At 50.3% G+C, this 16,461-nt stretch overlaps 1 protein-coding gene across 1 annotated transcript; it reads right to left on the bottom strand.

Moving 5' to 3' along the window:
• Positions 1-590: 590 nt before the first annotated feature.
• On the bottom strand, positions 591-12,293 carry LOC126493691 (isochorismatase domain-containing protein 2). The gene is made up of 6 exons (XM_050130772.1): positions 12,118-12,293; positions 5,150-5,290; positions 4,665-4,874; positions 4,412-4,482; positions 3,853-3,970; positions 591-996 (listed from the first exon to the last, which is right to left on the bottom strand). The coding sequence occupies exons 2-6, from the start codon at positions 5,285-5,287 to the stop codon at positions 901-903; spliced, it is 633 nt and encodes a 210-aa protein (XP_049986729.1). The 5' UTR covers positions 5,288-5,290; positions 12,118-12,293; the 3' UTR covers positions 591-900.
• Positions 12,294-16,461: the final 4,168 nt, after the last annotated feature.

Here is a 16,461-nt window from a genome sequence, read left to right as displayed (position 1 = left end):
ATCTTGGGTGAGGGTTTGACGCGGTGGAGGTTGAGGGGGGCTTCTGTAGAGTTTCAACACTCTGATCTCCTTAGGGGCTGCAGAATTCTGCGTCTTGGGCGAGTACGAACCACTGATCAGCAGCTGTCCATCCCATCTATCCATCCATTCATACACTTGTCCATTCCTCCCTATTCCCCTCTTTCCCCCGTGCCTCAGTTTCCCCCTTCTCACCAGGTACAGATGCGCTCACCTCACTTTCCGGATGCGGGACCCTCGGGGAGTCGGGGGTGGTAGCGTGGGGGCCAGCCAAGGGAGGCAGCGCGAGCGCGTGTCTGCCAGCCAGCGGGGCTGGGCGCGCGCGCGCGCCGATGGGGGTGGGGGCGTCAGGCAGCGTGGCGGGGACCCTGGCCGGCAGCTCTTTCTCGTGCAGATGCGCACCGGCCCCCCCAGTGCAGATGTGGCCGCCGCCAGCCCTCGCCTGTGTCTCGCCGGCTTGGAGCTCAGAAGAGGCGCCTCCCCCACCCCACTTGCAGGAGACCCCACTTTCTTCCTCCCACAGACCCCTGTAGCCCCTATGATGCCCCCCAAACCCAATAATGGTTCGGTCCTCAGCCACATCAATGTTTATTCTCTGAGACCGGGTCCCAGTTGTGACATTCCTTCCCCCTCCTTTTCCCGCTCCGTGAAGTGGCCCGGGGCCCAGCCCCGCCTCCACCTTTTCCTTAGCCAATTCCCACCCAGCAACAGGAGTCTCATTTGCATTTCCGGGACCAACTGTCCAATAAGAAGGCAAAACCACGCCTCCTCCCCCACGGGGGCAGTTCTCCTGGCGGACTGCACCACTCTTGGGATCCATGGATGAAGGAAAAGACATCCATCAACGTCTGGGTGACAAGGAGGGTGGGTTTTTCCTTCAAGTCAGGGCCTGGAGTTTAGCAACAGTGGGTTGTTCTTGCCTTGGAAGAAGCTTAGAAGTCCGATGTCTGGGACTGGCTCCTTAACGATCTTCTGAATCTGCAGGCAGAGGAGGCCAAGAAGTCAAGAACCGTCCTTTCCATCTTCATGATATCGAATCCGAGGAGCACCTCTTCATCTTCATCCCCTTACTATTCCCACAGCATCACTTCTCCGGTCAACCACTTAGAAGTTTTCTTGGTGGCCTCTTCCTCACACTCACCAGGTTGAGCTACACCCCACCCTCATGTTGGTCTGCTCTGTTGCCTTGGACCACTAAGGGTGGATGAGTGTACTTTGGTCTCTCTTGCCAACACTGCCCTCTTCTTCACCAATCTCAACCTTCCCGTCATTCCTTTAAGCCCTCAGTTCCCACACAGACCCACACTGTGAGCATGGACTCTCAATTCACGCACACAAGGGTCTCTTGGTTGAACAGGAGGAACCAATCCCATTACCGTCAACCAGCCAGTTCAGTCAAGTGTATCTCCAGAATACTAAACAAACCCGCAAATCCCGCATTTCCACTGCCTCTTCCTAGTTAAGTCCCACTACTGACCGGAGGAGGCGTGAAAGCTGGCCTCTCTTTTGTTCCAGGCCACCAGCGAAATCCCTTGGCTATTCCAATTCCATGGTGGCCAGCTCCTTTTTTTTTGTTTGTTGTTTGTTTTCGTTTTTCGAGACAGGGTTTCTCTAAAAACAAAACCCTACAGGGTAGCTTTGGAGCCTGTCCTGGAACTAGCTCTTGTAGGCCAGGCTGGCCTCGAACTCACAGAGATCCCCCTGCCTCTGCGTGCCCCACCACCGCCTGGCCAGCTCCTATTCTTTTCTTTTTTTCTTTTAAATGAAGCATAGTTAAAGTTTATTAAGATATCTTAAAATAGATTTTAGGAACAAAGAGAGTTGTTTTTTCTCTTCCTGCAGCCCCAGTAGCCTCTGGGATTCCCTAGTAGGAAGAAGAGAAACCCCAAAGCATGCATGCAGTCTTACCGAGAGGGAGCTGACTCCTACCCTATCCACTCTGGGGCTCTATGGACCAGGCAAACACTCCCCACACAGGCTTTCTTTACTTCTTGTAAAGAAATAAATGTTGGTGTTGCTGGGATAGAGCGTAGGGCCTTGCCAAGGCTAGACAGCTACCTGATGGCAGCCACATCCATGACCTGCTCTGGGGCACCCCATTAGCTGGGCTATTGTGCAACCCCAAATTTTTCCTAAGAGTTTCCCCCTCCTCCCCAACCTGCCAGTGTTGGCCACACTCAGCTACACACAATTCTTGGAAGAAGGCAAACTCAGCCCTAGCTCTTGACCTTGGCTCCAGCTACCTCCTGGAACAGCCTCCCGGTCTCGGGCTCAAGGTTCCCCATTCCCATTCTTTCACTCCTCTTCACAGTCCCGCTCCAGGTTATATTGTTAATGAGCGTGAGGTGACCTTTTTCTTTTGGGGTGGGAAACAGGGTCCAACATAGCACCACTCAAACTTACCAAGTAGCCAAGGATGACCCTGCTTGCCTGCACCTCAAGAGTGCCACAACGGGGTGGTGGAGCACACTTCTAACCCCAGACCTCGGGAGTGCCACAACGGGGGTGGTGGTGAAGCACACCTCTAACCCCAGACCTCAGGAGGCAGAGGCAGGCGGATCTCCATGAGGATAGCCTGGTCTCCACATTAAGTTCCAAAGGGCAGTCTACATAGTGAGACCCTATCTCAAAAGCAAAGCAACAGCAGGGTGGTGGTGGTGCATGCCTTTAATCCCAGCACTTGGGGAGGCAGAAGCAGGCGGATTTCTGCCAGTTTGAAGCCATTCTGGTCTACAGAGAAGTTCCAGGACTGCCAGGGTTATACAGAGAAACCTTGTCTCGAGAAATCAAAAACCAAACTAAAACAAACAAAAGACAGGGGGCCAGCCAGATGCCTCATCAAGCGGAAGTGCTTGTGATGCTAGCCGAACCTGAGTCCAATTCCCCAGAGCCCAGGAGGTGGGAAAAAACTGACCACTAAAAGTTGTTCTCTGACTGCACACACCGCCAGCAAGCAGTGTGTGCCACACACGCCCGTACTATCAGAAGAAAGAAACAGCCAGTGTAGTGGCACACGCCAGTACGATTTGCTGAAGGAGTTGGAGGCAGGAGGATCACGAGTTTGAGGCCAGCCTGGGCTAGACAGCCTGGAGAGATGGCTCAAACGTTAAGAGCACTGGCTGCTCCTTCAAAGGGCCTGAGTTCAATTCCCAGCAACCACATGGTGGCTCACGACCATCTATAATGAGATCTGGTACACTCTTCTGGTGTGTAGGCATACATGCAGGCAGAACACTTTATACATAAATAAATAAATAAATCTTTTTTAAAAAAATAAAACAAACAAATAAATAGGGCTGGAAATACAGCTCAATCAGCAGGGTATTTCCCTAGCAGGCTTAAAGCCCTAGGTTCCATCACCACCACATTAAAAATAAAAAAAAGAGCAGCTGGGTGGTGATGGCTCACGCCTTACGCCTTTATTCCTAGCACTTAGGAGGCAGAGGCAGGAGCATCTCAGTGAGTTTGAGACCAGCCTAGTATACAGTGCAAGCTCCAGGATAACCAGGGCTACACAGAGAAACCGCCATCCAAACAAACGAACAGAAACAAACAAACAAACAAAAAACGCGGGCTGGTTTCTTGGCTCAGCAGTTAGGAGTAGTGGCTGCTCGTCCAGAGGTTCCGGATTTGATTTCCAGCACCCACTTGATGGCTCACAGACGTCTCTAACTCTAGTTCAGGGAACCCAATGAGGGCGCGAAGGGCCAGGCACACAAGCAGGGCACGGACATACATACAGGCAAAACAAGCAGTAAGACAAAATAAAAGGGAGAAAGAAATGGAGGACGGGAACCACTTCTCTACTCCCGGGTGACTGAGAAGGGCCTTTACCTCCTTGAACCGTGGGTGGGTAGAGTCCTTTACCAGCTGCAGAATCAGCGTTTCGCTGGTGGACAGGAAGACACCACTCTGTCGCATCCGATCCAGGCTCACCAGCCGGTTCATCTCGCTGTGGAGGACAGAGCAGGAGGAGAGGGCAGGTTTTAGTTTTCACGCTGTGCCACATCTGTGTTGTGGGACAGTTTCCTCTCAACGGAAACATCCCTTCCAGACAGGAGGGGGAGGCTCATGAGACTCAGGAGGTAAACAAGAGGCCACACGTGGAGCTGAAGGGATGGCTCAGCAGTTAGGAACACTGGCTGCTCTTGCAGAGGACCTGGGTTCAATTCCCAGCACCCACATGGCAGCTCACAACCATCTGAACGCCAGTTCCAGCAGATCTGACACCCTCATACTAACGCATATAAAAAATGAAGAAAGTCACTGTTTGACTTTGGTGCAATGGTTACAGTTAGGTTCCCCTCTAGGGAGAGTAGATGTCTGAGTGCTGGGGTTCCTAAGGAAACATCTGTGTCCCAGATGTTCATTCACCATAGAGTGACCGTCTCACCTTTGAGAAGAGCAGGCATCCACCGCCACATGGACCTGTAGCCCTCGGTCCAGGAGGTCCAGGGCCGTGTTCTAAGGGCAGAGAAAGGTCAGTGAGCCTTTCAGCAGTGGGCTGGTAGCAGCGAGGGCGCAAGAACCCTAGAGCAGAACAGAGGACTGAAATAGCTGAGAGAGGCTCACAGCAAAGCTGGGACCCAGGCTAGGAGAGAGGGCTAGCGGGAAGATTAGGGACCCCTGAGGACAAGGAGTCTCACCAAGATGCAGACTTGGGTCTCAATGCCACAGAGCAGCACCGACTGAAGGTGAGGCCGTTTGTCCAGCTCCTGCTGCAGTGGGGGCACCATGCTGAAGCACGTTTTGCTCACGGCCTGTATGCCCTGAGCGCCCAGCTCAGGAACTGTGGGACCCAGGCCTTGTGGGTACTGCTCCGTCAACAAGACAGGGACATCCAACAGCTGAGCCACCTGTATGGGAGGGAAAGCATTGTGCTGGGACCCACGGATGAGGGCTGAGGACAAGACTCCTAGGTCTGAGGGAGGAAGACAGGCCCGGACTCCTGGGTCTGAGGGAGGAAGACAGGCCCGGACTCCTGGGTCTGAGGGAGGAAGACAGGCCCGGACTCCTGGGTCTGAGGGAGGAGGACAGGCCTGGACTCCTGGGTCTGAGGGAGGAAGACAGGCCCGGACTCCTGGGTCTGAGGGTTTTGGTCTCCACTCTTAGGAAAAAAGTTGGCATGTACCTTAAGCATCCGAGCAGCCACTGACACAATCTGTGGGAAGTAGAGGATTCTGTCTCGAAGTTTCTCCTGCATGTCGCACAGGAACAGGATGGAGGACTCTGGGAGGATCCGGCCCAAGCCAGCCCTGGCTGCTGCCATGGTCTGGGGGTGGAGAGAGGGACATTAGGCAGCGTGAAGTAGGGATGAAGGTTCAGGGATTCATCCCGGATCTGTGCACTCGGCTCTGTGGCCCATGCCTTTCATCTTCCCGTTTCTACCTCTGGGCCTTTTCACCTGTTGTTGTTTGGCCTGGGATTCGCCCCGACCTGTTTTTTCTTCCTGCCCAGTTAGTTCATGGGTGAGGACACTTGCCCCCAAAGCCTTATCTGATCATGTCTACCTTATTCCCAGGGCCAGTGTCAGCCACCCCTGTCCCCATGACTGCACCTTCCTTTTCTCCTATCCAAAGACTACAATGTTCGCAAGTCATGCTGTGACCTCTTCCTTTTTCTTTCTTTCTTTTCTGGTTTTTCAAGACAGGGTTTCTCTGTGTAGCTTTGAAGCCTGTCCTGGAACTCACTCTGTCGACCAGGCTGGCCTCGAATTCACAAAGATCTGTCTACTTCTGCCTCCCAAGTGCTGGGATTAAAGGCCTGCGCCACCACCGCCCAGCTTCTGTGACCTCTTTCTACCTGTCCCCGCTTACTCAGGCCTCCACTCCCTGGGAATACTGATGCTTAAGCAATAAGGTAACCCACTCAGGGACATACAGATCTTAGATATTGTCTTTGAGATAAAAAGTGCCACTCAGAGGTTAAGAGCACTGGCTTGCTCTTCCAGAGGTCTTGAGTTCAATTTCCATCACCTATATGGTGGCTCACAAATTACCATCTGTAATTTGATTAGGTTCCCTCTTCTGGCATGCAGACAGAATATACATGATAAATAAATTTTAAAAAAAGTGCCACAGAGGGCTGGAGAGATAGCTCAGTCATTAACAACTAGGCTCACGACCAAAAATTATAAGAAAACGTGCCACAAGGTCTTGCTATGTAGTCCAGGCTGGCCTTAAACTTACAATCTTTGCTTTAGCCTCCCGAGGTCTAGGAGAACATACATCTGCCACCATCCCAGAGTCTTTGAGATCCTTTTAAAGCCTACCTTCCCAGCTTGCCCAATACTTCCTTTTAGCCTCAGTTTACCCATGAGTAAAACACTGTGGCTGAACTTTCTGGGTCTGGTTAAGAAAGGGTGGTGTACCCACAGAATGGGTGTTAATAAGCCACAGGAAGTAACAAAAGCCTAACACGTGCTATGGCATAGAACCCCCAAAATGTTATACTTAGTTAAAGAGAGCATGACCCATACATTCCTTCAAAATGGCCAGAACGAACCACGTGTGGTGGTTCACACAGTGATCCTAGTGCCCAGAACAGCAAGACTTGCTGAGTTTTCAAGGGTGGCTTGAGCTACGTGAGTTCTAAGGTAGCCTGGGCTGTAGAGTTTCGAAAAGCCAACAAGATGTCTCAGTGGGTAAAAGGGCCCACCACTGAACCCAAGGACCCATGGCTGACTGGCTCTGGTGGAAAAAAAATAACCAATACCCCACAGTTGTCCTCTGACCTCCATATGTCTCTCTTTCATACACCCCCACATGTTGTGAAATATTATTTTAACCAGGCATTTGTTTATGCTGCGGAATATGACTTACACTGTGTAAAGGTGTGTTCCATTTGTTTACGATGAAAGGATGTTTGTTTATGTAAAGACGTGTTGCATTTGTTTCACCTTGCCTGCCTGAGGCACCTGATTGGTCTAATGAAGAGCTGAACAGACATTAGCTAGTCAGGAGAGGGATAAGTGGGGCTGGCAGGCAGAGAGGGGGGAGATCTAGAGACAAGAGAAGAGAGAGAGACACCAGGGCTGGAAGCCAGGCAGCCGCCAGCTAGACATGAGAAGCACGAGAGTAAGCAATAAAAAAATGGGGTACAGACCCAAACAGAGAACTCTCTTAACAGTCAAATCTTAAATGGCTGAAAGACACTTAAGGAAGTGCTCAACATCCTTAGCCATGAGAGAAATGCAAATCAAAACAACTCTGAGATTCCAACTTACGTCAAAATGGCCAAGATAAAAACACTGATGACAACTTATGTGGAGAGGTTGTGGAATAAAGGGAACACTCCTGCATTGCTGGTGGGAATGCAAACTGATACAACCGCTTTGGTAATCAGTATGGTGATTTCTCATAAAATTAGGAAACAACATTCCTCAAGACCTAGCTGTTGAATATATACCCAAGGGATGCTCAATCATACCACAAGGACATGTACTCAATTATGTTCATAGCAGCATTGTTTGTAACAGCCAGAAACTAGAAACAACCCAGATGTCCCTCAACTGAATAATGAATAAAGAAAATGTGGTACATTTACACAGTGGAGTACTACTCAGCAGTAAAAAACAATGACTTCTTGAAATTTACAGGCAAATGGATGAAGCTAGAAAAAACCATACTGAGTGAAGTAACCCAGACCCAGAAAGACAACTATAATATGTATTCACCCATAAAAAGTGGCTTCTAGACATAAAGCAAAAAAACAAAAACCCTACAGTTCACAACCCCAGGATCTACATAGGAAGGAGAAAAAGATAAGATCTCCTGAGTAAATTGGGAGCATGGGGGGGGGGTGTCACAGGAGAGGGTAGAAGTGTGGGGGGAAGTAAAGGAAGGGAGGGGAGAAAAATGTATAGCCCAATAAAAGCAATAAAGTTATGTAAAAAAAGAAAGTAAGACATACAGAAAGAAAGGTAAAAAGACCAAGGCAAAGCATAGATGAAGAGAAACAGATTAAGTTATAAGAGCTAGCAAGAAACAAGCGTAAGCTAAGGCTGAGCATTCACAACGAAAAGTGAAGGGGAATCTCTGTCAGCCAGTGATCTGTAAGAGGTTGGACTGGGTTAGTGTCAAGTCTCCGTGCCATGATTTGGGAGCTGGCTGGTGACCCCAAAAAAGAAAGCCTGGTGTACACACACACACACACACACACACACACACACACACTAAAATAAGCACACAGGGTCTGGAGAGATGGCTCAGTGGTTAAGAGCACTTGTTGCTCTTGCAGAGGACCAGGGTTTGATTCCCAGAACCCATATGGTGATTCACAACTGTCTTTAACCCTAGTTCCAGGGGATCCAATGACCTTTTCTGAATTCTTTGGGTACCAGGTTTGTCTGCAGGCAACACACACACACACTACAGAGTCCTGAGGTAGGAACGTGGCTTGTCTGAGATTGTACAACTTGCACGTCAGGCCTGGAAGAACTCATGGGGGAGAAGTCGCCCACTTATTTTGGGGGGCTGGGGATGTAGCTCAGTTGGTAGAGTGCTTGCTTAGCATGCACAAAAGTCTGGGTTCCATGCCTCACACCACAAAAACTGTGTGGTGGCACAGGCTTGAAACCCCAGAACTCTGGAGGTGGAGGTAGGAGGCTCAGAAGTTCAAAGTCATTCTCCATTACTAGTGGATTCTAAGCAGCCTAAGACCTTCTCAGGGGGAGGTCTGTAGACCTGCTAACACAAGGCCAGGCTTTGTGAGCTGTCTCTCAGTATTTGTCAGAGTGCAATTAACCAGTTCACTGGGGTCTTAAGAAAGGCTTTTTTTTTTTTTTTTTTTTTTTTTTTGAGATAGCTTTTTTCTGTGTAGCCCTGGGTCCTGGAACTCACTCTATAGACCAGGCTGGTCTTGAACTCAGAGATCCACCTGCCTCTGCCTCCCAGGATTAAAAGTGTGTGCCACCAATGCTCAGCCTTCACTTTTGATTTTTAAGACATTTCTTTTATTTTATGTGTATGCGTGTATCATGTATGTCCATGGGCCACGTGAATGCAGTACCCACAGAGGCCATAAGAGGGTATCAAGTCCCCTGGAGCTGGAGTTACAGCTATTACCCACCCCATGGGGGCTGGATCCAGCTTCCCTCTTTTTTTTTTTTTTTTAAATTGAAATAGAGTGCTATAAAACGAGAATAAATGTGTGAGCACAGCACTTGGGAGACTGAGCTGTGTAGCTGTGTCAAGAGCTGGAGGCCCGCCAGGGTTGCATAGTGACCTTGCCCCCAAAAAGCTGAGCAATAAGAAATTTAAGATTGCACAATGTATAACAGGTTATTCAGTGAAGAATGAACACAAACTCTGTAATAAAGTCAACAGCCAGCAAAAAAAGCCGTGGGATGAGGTCCAAAAGTGACAGACACTTCCCTCTGACCCCAGCCGTCTCCCAGTCCTGAGAACAGAGATGCAAGCCCTGCCCACACGGCCACAAGGCCCTAGATTCAGAGCCCCAGCCATAGCCCACTCGACAGCTCCTGTGCCCCGTTTCCTGGAGAACCAGTGAGTGCTTGTGTGTGAGCATGTGCAAGAGAGTCCACATGTGCCCATCAGAGCATAACCTCAGGTGTTCCACCCTGAGGCAAGTCTCCTGCCGGCTGCTACTGCAACGGGCCAGGAACTTCCGGGGTGTCTCCCATTTCTACCTCCCACCCCCCAGCTTGAGTTTTGGAATTATAGTTATGTCTGGCTTTACCTGGGTGCTGAGGATCCTGAACTCAACTCCTCATGCTTGCATGGCAAACACTTGACCCACTGAGCAAGCTACCCAGTCCCTGGAGGACCCTTCTCACCCCCAGGGCTGTCTCCTGGTCCTGAGCACAAGGGACACTCCGGCAGCAAGAAGCCCCAGAGGGTCGAAACTGGAGGCTCAGAATGTCTCATAGCTTGACAGGTGTCGGAACCTGAAGGGTATGGTCAGCGCCCTCACAACGACAGGGACACAAATCTCCTATCCAGAGATCTGTCCCTAAGTATTATCTGACAGGAACCAGGTTATTAATCACAGGACTCTTTGACAGGCCTCCAGTGACAAAGGATCAAGCATACAGACATGCCCAGACTACGGACCCTCGCAGCCTGGCCCACACGGTGCTCCACGTGTCTTACACTAACATTTAGGGACTAACTCCTAGAGAGCCACGGTATCTTAGCCGTTCTCATCCACATGGCTGTACAGCAGACAGCCTCCCATGTAGTCAAGGCGGCCTCGGACTCCTGGCAATCCTCCTGTTTTAGCTGTTTAAAGCCTGGGATTACAGGTACAGAGAGAGTCACCGTGTTGTGATAATCGTTTTCTTTTGCTTTTCCACTACGTGGCTAAGGACGACCCTGAACTTCGGGTCCTCCAGCCTCCACCCTGAGTGTTAGAATTATCAGCCGGCATCAACAAACAGTTTCTGCATGTGGTGTTCTGTATCAGGTTCAACACTGTTGACTTTGAGACAGAACCTTGCTAAATTGCCCAGGGGGGTTCTGGAATTCAATCTGCAATTTTCTTGCTGAGGCTGCAGAGCAGCTGGGATCACAAGCCTGCACAGGACCCAGTTCTCACCGTGAATTCTCTGTAGCGGGAAACTACAGCAAGGAAGGTCTTCGACACCTCGAAAAGCGCTCAAGAGACGTGAAAAGAGAAAGCATGGTATGGAATACTCCCGCCTGTGCCCCCGCCTCCCATGAAATGGCAAATGGAGGTTTTTACTTTTCTTAAAAATTTCCATTTATGAGCCGGGCGATGGTAGCGCACACCTTTAATCCCAGCAGGCGGGAGGCAGAGGCAGATGGGTCTCTGTGGAGTTTGAGGCCAGCCTGGTCTGCAAGAGCGAGTTCCAGGACAGGCTCCAAGGCTACACAGAGAAACCTTGTCTCAAAAAACAAAGCAAAGCAACAAAACAATCCATTAATTTGTTTAACTTATTTATGGGAGAGGGCACACCATGGTGCACACACGGGGGTCAGAGGACAACCCAAGGAAGTGAGTTCTCTTTTTCCAGCATGTGGGTCTCCAGGGAACACAAATGTGTGTGTTTATTAGGTCTATTTTGTATGATTGTTTGGTGTGACATTGACGCATGCATTGTCTGTGGCGGCCAGAAAAGGACATTAGATCCCTTGGGCCTGGAGTTACAGGTGGTTGTGAGCCACCGTGTGGGTTCTGGGAAGTCCTCTGTAAGAGCAACAAGAGCTCTTAACCACTGAGTTAAGTCTACACACGGGCGCATGTACACCACACACACACACACACACACACACACACACACACAATCTTGGCTTGGGAACCATTTCTGGTAGGCACAGTGTGAAGGAAATTGGACTTTGGCTGTGTCTTCTCTTTTAATTAGTTAATGGCTGGCAGGGTATCCTGTATCCTATGTTGACCAGAACTTGCTATCCAGTTGAGTCTGGTTTGAACCCCTGATCCTCCTGCCTTTATCCCCCATACACTAACTGACCTTGACTGTGTTCTCTTTTATTCATTCATTTATTTTAATCAGGGTGTCATGCAGCCTGGGTTGACAGAGACCTTACAATGTAGCTGAGCCTGCCTTTGAATACCTGACTCTTCCGCCTCTACCCCCTGTGTCCTAGGAACTCCAGGTAGGTAAACTTCACTCTCAGGTTGAAGCTCCACTTCCTCATTAGAACAACTGGGAGTTCACTCGGTAACAATTCACCTGACTTCCGTCCTAGTGTGGCGTGCTACTTGTGGCTTTTGTCTTGAACAGGGGAGAAGGGGCCGGGGCTGTACTTCAGGGATAACTTGCCTGGCATTCTTGACACCCTAGGCTCAGTTCTCCAGTACCGCCAGACGTGATGGAGATGGACTGGGGACAAAAGTTGGGAGAAGTCGGGAGTGCTTTGTGTGCCCCTGGGTGAGTTTCACTTCCTCTCTGGGCCTCTTTTCCCTCCTGGGTTATCCCACTCGAGGAGCTGACGCAAAAGTTGGCTCTGGAGAGGCTTGGAGTCCCTTCCCGCGGGTCTATCCTGAGACCAACAGGAATGTCATCCCAAATCCCGGCCCACGCCCCTCAAGACTTCCATTTCTCGGTGAGACGGTGGCTTTACAAGCAGAGTGCGCTCAGCGAATAGGGCTTACCCTGAATGTCCCAGGTTCGAATCCGGTCGCTTTCCACCTGTGACTTTTCTCCTCTGGATTCCCACGGACTCCGGACTGGGTCTCCTTTTTGCCCCGTAGGGACACGTGAGGTCCTTGGGTCACTGTCCTGCCCTCCCGTGCCGAGCCACCCAATCGGTGTTTGCCGCACTCGGTCCCACTCTTCAGGCCATTGCATAGACGCCTCTAGTACGCTTTCATTTCTCTTAATCTGATTGGTCTGTAGAAGCTCAAGAAGGCGGAGATACAGTAAAAATGACCAATGGGAATGCACGGAGGGCGTGCCCCTGACTGAGAGCTCAGCGTCTAACCCGGAATCTGGGTGGATGCTGCCAGAAGCTGCAGGCTCTGCCGAGGGTAGTGTAGAGTTGGGGCCTCCTCGCCCCCTCAGGGCGTGCAGCGGTAATGCTCTCCTGTAAACCCGGCTGTATGCAGGCTGAAGCTGGAGGACTGCTAGTTAAAGACCAGGCAGGATTACCCAGTGAGAGCCTGTCATCAAGAACCAGAACAACAAAAGAACACTTCGCCCCCCTGTTAGCGGGTTTGTTTTTTCCTTTCTCCTAGTATTCAACACTTGCCTCTTTGGGTGGTCTATTAAACTGACGCTAGGCTTAGAAATGGGGATTAAAAGAGACAGAGTTTTCCATCCAAATGCATAAGCCTGGTGTGGAGGCTCCGTTCTGTAATCCCAGCTGGAGGAGTCTTAAATTCAAGCAATGGTGACGGGGGCTGAGTACAGTGCTTCCTGTTCATGAACCCAAGTGCTCAGAAACGAAGGCAGGAGGATTTCTTTGATTTCAAGATCTGAAAAGAAGGCTAGGCATGGTGGGTAACTGTAAACTCAGCGCTTGGGAGGCTGAGGTAGGGGATCATTTTTGGGGAGAGCTCGAGGCCAGTCAGGGTTATATTATTATACATTAGAGTCCCGGGTTAGCTTGGGCTACAGCGAGTGACCCTGTCCTGCAAACAGAAGAAACAAGGCTGGTGTAGCACGACCAGAGACAGACATTGGGGCCCAAGAAGGGGATCAGAAAAGCAAAGCAGCCAAGCCACCAGAGAGTTCTTACTCTACCAAGGGTAGGACAGGCAAAGGGGCGACCCTGTCCTCATCGTGACTGCAGACTGAGATGCTCCCCACCAAACCTCAGGCTCCTTGAGCTCTAGTCTCCTCCTGCCCTATACACCTCTCTTGCCTCAACATCTCCGCCTCCCCAGTGCTGGGATCAAAGGTGTATGTCACCACTCCCTGACCTCTAGTGGCTTAGCTCTGAACTCTGATCCGCAGGCAAGCTTTATTTATTAAAACAAATAAAAGATCACCATATTTTCCTTATCGTCTAAAATAAAAAGAGAAAGCACCCTGGACTACACGAGATTGACTCTGTCTAAAAGGAAGAACTAGAACTCACACAAAGGTGGTCCCAGCACTCGGGGTCCCACGCAGCTGCAGTCTGGGGTTTGGTGGGGAGCACTGCGGTCTGCAGTCACATTGAGGGCAGGATCGCCTCTTTGTCTGAGCCTTGGCAGAGGTAAGAACTCTCTAGTGGCTCGGCTGCTTTGCTTTTCTGATCTTCAGCTTGAGCCCCAATGTCTGTCTCTGGGTTTTTATTATTGTCTGTGCTACAGGCTGGGATGTAGTTCAGGGGTAGAGCGCTTGCCTGACACCCGTGAGGCCTTGGCTTCAGTATCCAGCACTGTATAAATACGGGGAAGTGGAACCCAATGGGACGGGACTGTAATCCCAGCACCTGGAAAGTGGGAGGGAATCTTAGCAGAAGTTCAAGGTTAGTCTCTCCAGTATAGTAAACTCGCGTGCACCCAAACCCCAACAAACCAACTGGCCAACCAAACAAGACAAAATAGCAAGAAAAACCCAGTCCAAATTCTTCCCCTCCTGTCTGGTCTGCGCTCCAGCCACACTGGCCTCCCAGGGTCTGTGTGCTGTTCCTGGCTCTTGGACACCATGCTTCCCCAGAGCCTGCTTCTGCTCGGCCTTCCAGGTCTTCTCTGACCATGCGATGTGGTAGGTCAGTCAGCACATTTTATTTACAGACCAGCACTCATCCCCATCAGAAATTGAAATTTTCATCTTGCTGTCCAAAGCTCTCTGCAGATTCTTGTGTATTAGTGTGTGTGAGTGTGTATGTGTGCACGCGCGAGCACGTGTGATCTCACACGCACCTACTTGAGCTCCACGAGGTGGGGTTCTTGTCTACTTTGCTTCAAAGTCCTAACACCTAGTGTAGCATGAATTCTAAATGGTCTTAATAATTAAAACTCAGAGTCAGGAATTAGGGGATGGATCAGAGAAGCAGAGCAGCTGGCCACTAGAGTTCTTACCTCTATCGATGCCAAAGGGGCGACCCTGTCCCTAGGTACCCTCAGACTGCATCGCAGACTGAATCCTCAGACTGCAGCCAAGCTCCTGTCCCCTGGGCCAGGTCCATAGCAGTGCTCAGTGGAACTGGGGCACTGTTGAGAGAGAGCAGACACCAGGCAGAGAAGAGTGAGGTGGGGAGGGGAGCAGTGTGAGCTGGGATAGCACCGGGCCCTGAGTCGAGAAGGCTCTGGGGCTGTGGTCCAGTACTGGAGTCTGGGCTGAGCTCATTTTCCCAGGTTTATTTTTGTACAGATTTCTGTGGTGCTAAAGTTGAACTCAGGGTTTCAGCTGTCCTGGGCAAGTGTTCACTAACAGAGTTAGCTCTGCCAGGGAGGGAGTATGTGGTGGGGACTTCTGAGGGGTTGCCTTGGGCTCTTCTGGGGCCCTGCCTGTGATGTGAGGGTTTCATGAGCCCCCCCCCTTCTCAAGGATCTCCTGAAATGCCAGGCACAAGGTGCCTCCTAATTGTCCATTTCACCCCAGGCAAGAGCCATGGGCTCAGTACTGCGGCTACAGGCTTGCCTTACTGCACCTAGCAAGAACAGCTATCAAGGGAGCTAAAGCCAGCATGGATCAATTGACTTTGTAGACTTTTTAACACTGTAGTGATGTTGGTCTTGTCTTTTCTCTCCCTGCTTCTCTCCCTAGACAGGACTCAATGTGTAGCCCTAGCTGTCCTAGAACTCACTCTGTAGACCAGAGTGACCAGGCTAACTCAAAGAGATCCGCCTGCCTCTGCTTCCCAAGTGCTGGGGTTAAAGGCGGGCGCCACCACATCCTGACTAAGTTTTACTTCTTTTTCTAAATGTTTTTTTTTAATATTTATTTATTTATTATGTACACAGTATTCTATCTGTGTGTATGCCTGCAGGCCGGAAGAGGGCACCAGACCTCACTACAGATGGTTGTGAGCCACCATGTGGTGGCTGGGAATTGAACTCAGGACCTTTGGAAGAGCAGGCAATGCTCTTAACCACTGAGTCATCTCTCCAGCCCCCTTTCTAAATGTTTTGCCTGCATGTTTGTGTGAGGGTGTCGAATCCTCTGGAGGTGGAGTCAGCAGATAGCTTTGAGACACCATGGGGGTGCTGGAAATTGAACCAGGGTCCTCTGGAAGAGCAACCAGTGCTCTTAACCCCAGAGCCAGCTCTCCAGCCCCAGACCCTCTTTTCTTAAACAAACAAACAATCTCTTTTGCGTGTGTGTGTGTGTGTGTGTGTGTGTGTGTGTGTGTGTGTGTGACCATCGTGGTGCTGGTACCCATGTGGACGTTAGCGGATAATGCTAGAGAGGCTTCTCTCTCTACCATGCAGGTCCTTGATATCACTTAGGTCATCAGTCTTGGCAATAAACCCCTTTACCCACAGAGCCCTAGCGCTCTGGCAACTTTTAAGTTGTTATTTAATTAGCGTAGACATTAATTCGCATAGAAATATGAAAATCATGGCATTTCCACGCACACCGACTGTAGGTTGATTTCCTATTCCACTTGTTCCTCTCCGCCCTGTCTTCCTGCCACTTCTCCGCCTGTACCCTTTCCACCCACAATCCTCCCCTCTCCACTTGCACACCACAGGTGTTCTGTTACCCTCCCCATCTCCCTTCCTCACAGGTCTTCTCCTCCTGGGTCCCTCTCTAGTTTCCCGGCCTCCGCCCACACGCATTCCCACACAATACACATATATTAAGGAGTGAAAGCCAGAATCCACGTCTGAGAAAGAACATGCAGTGTTTGCTTTCCCGAGCCAGAGTTACTCTGTTTGATGTATTTTCCCAATCCCATCTACTTTCCCATCATCCTGAAAGAGCAGTTTCTGCCATCTCTCTAGCTGTTCCTCCCCGCTTTGAAACAAGAATGACTTTCATTTTATTTGTGTGTCTAAGTGAGTGTATGTGCTCACACACATATGTTCTCTCTCTCTCTCTCTCTCTCTCTCTCTCTCTCT

Source organism: Alexandromys fortis, unplaced genomic scaffold, assembly GCF_014885135.2.
Source record: "Alexandromys fortis isolate MF-2015 unplaced genomic scaffold, M_Fortis_MF-2015_v1.1 scaffold_344, whole genome shotgun sequence".
NCBI classification, from domain to species: domain Eukaryota; kingdom Metazoa; phylum Chordata; class Mammalia; order Rodentia; family Cricetidae; genus Alexandromys; species Alexandromys fortis.
Note: the sequence above shows the minus strand (reverse complement) of the source record. Positions and strands in the feature narration are given on the sequence as shown.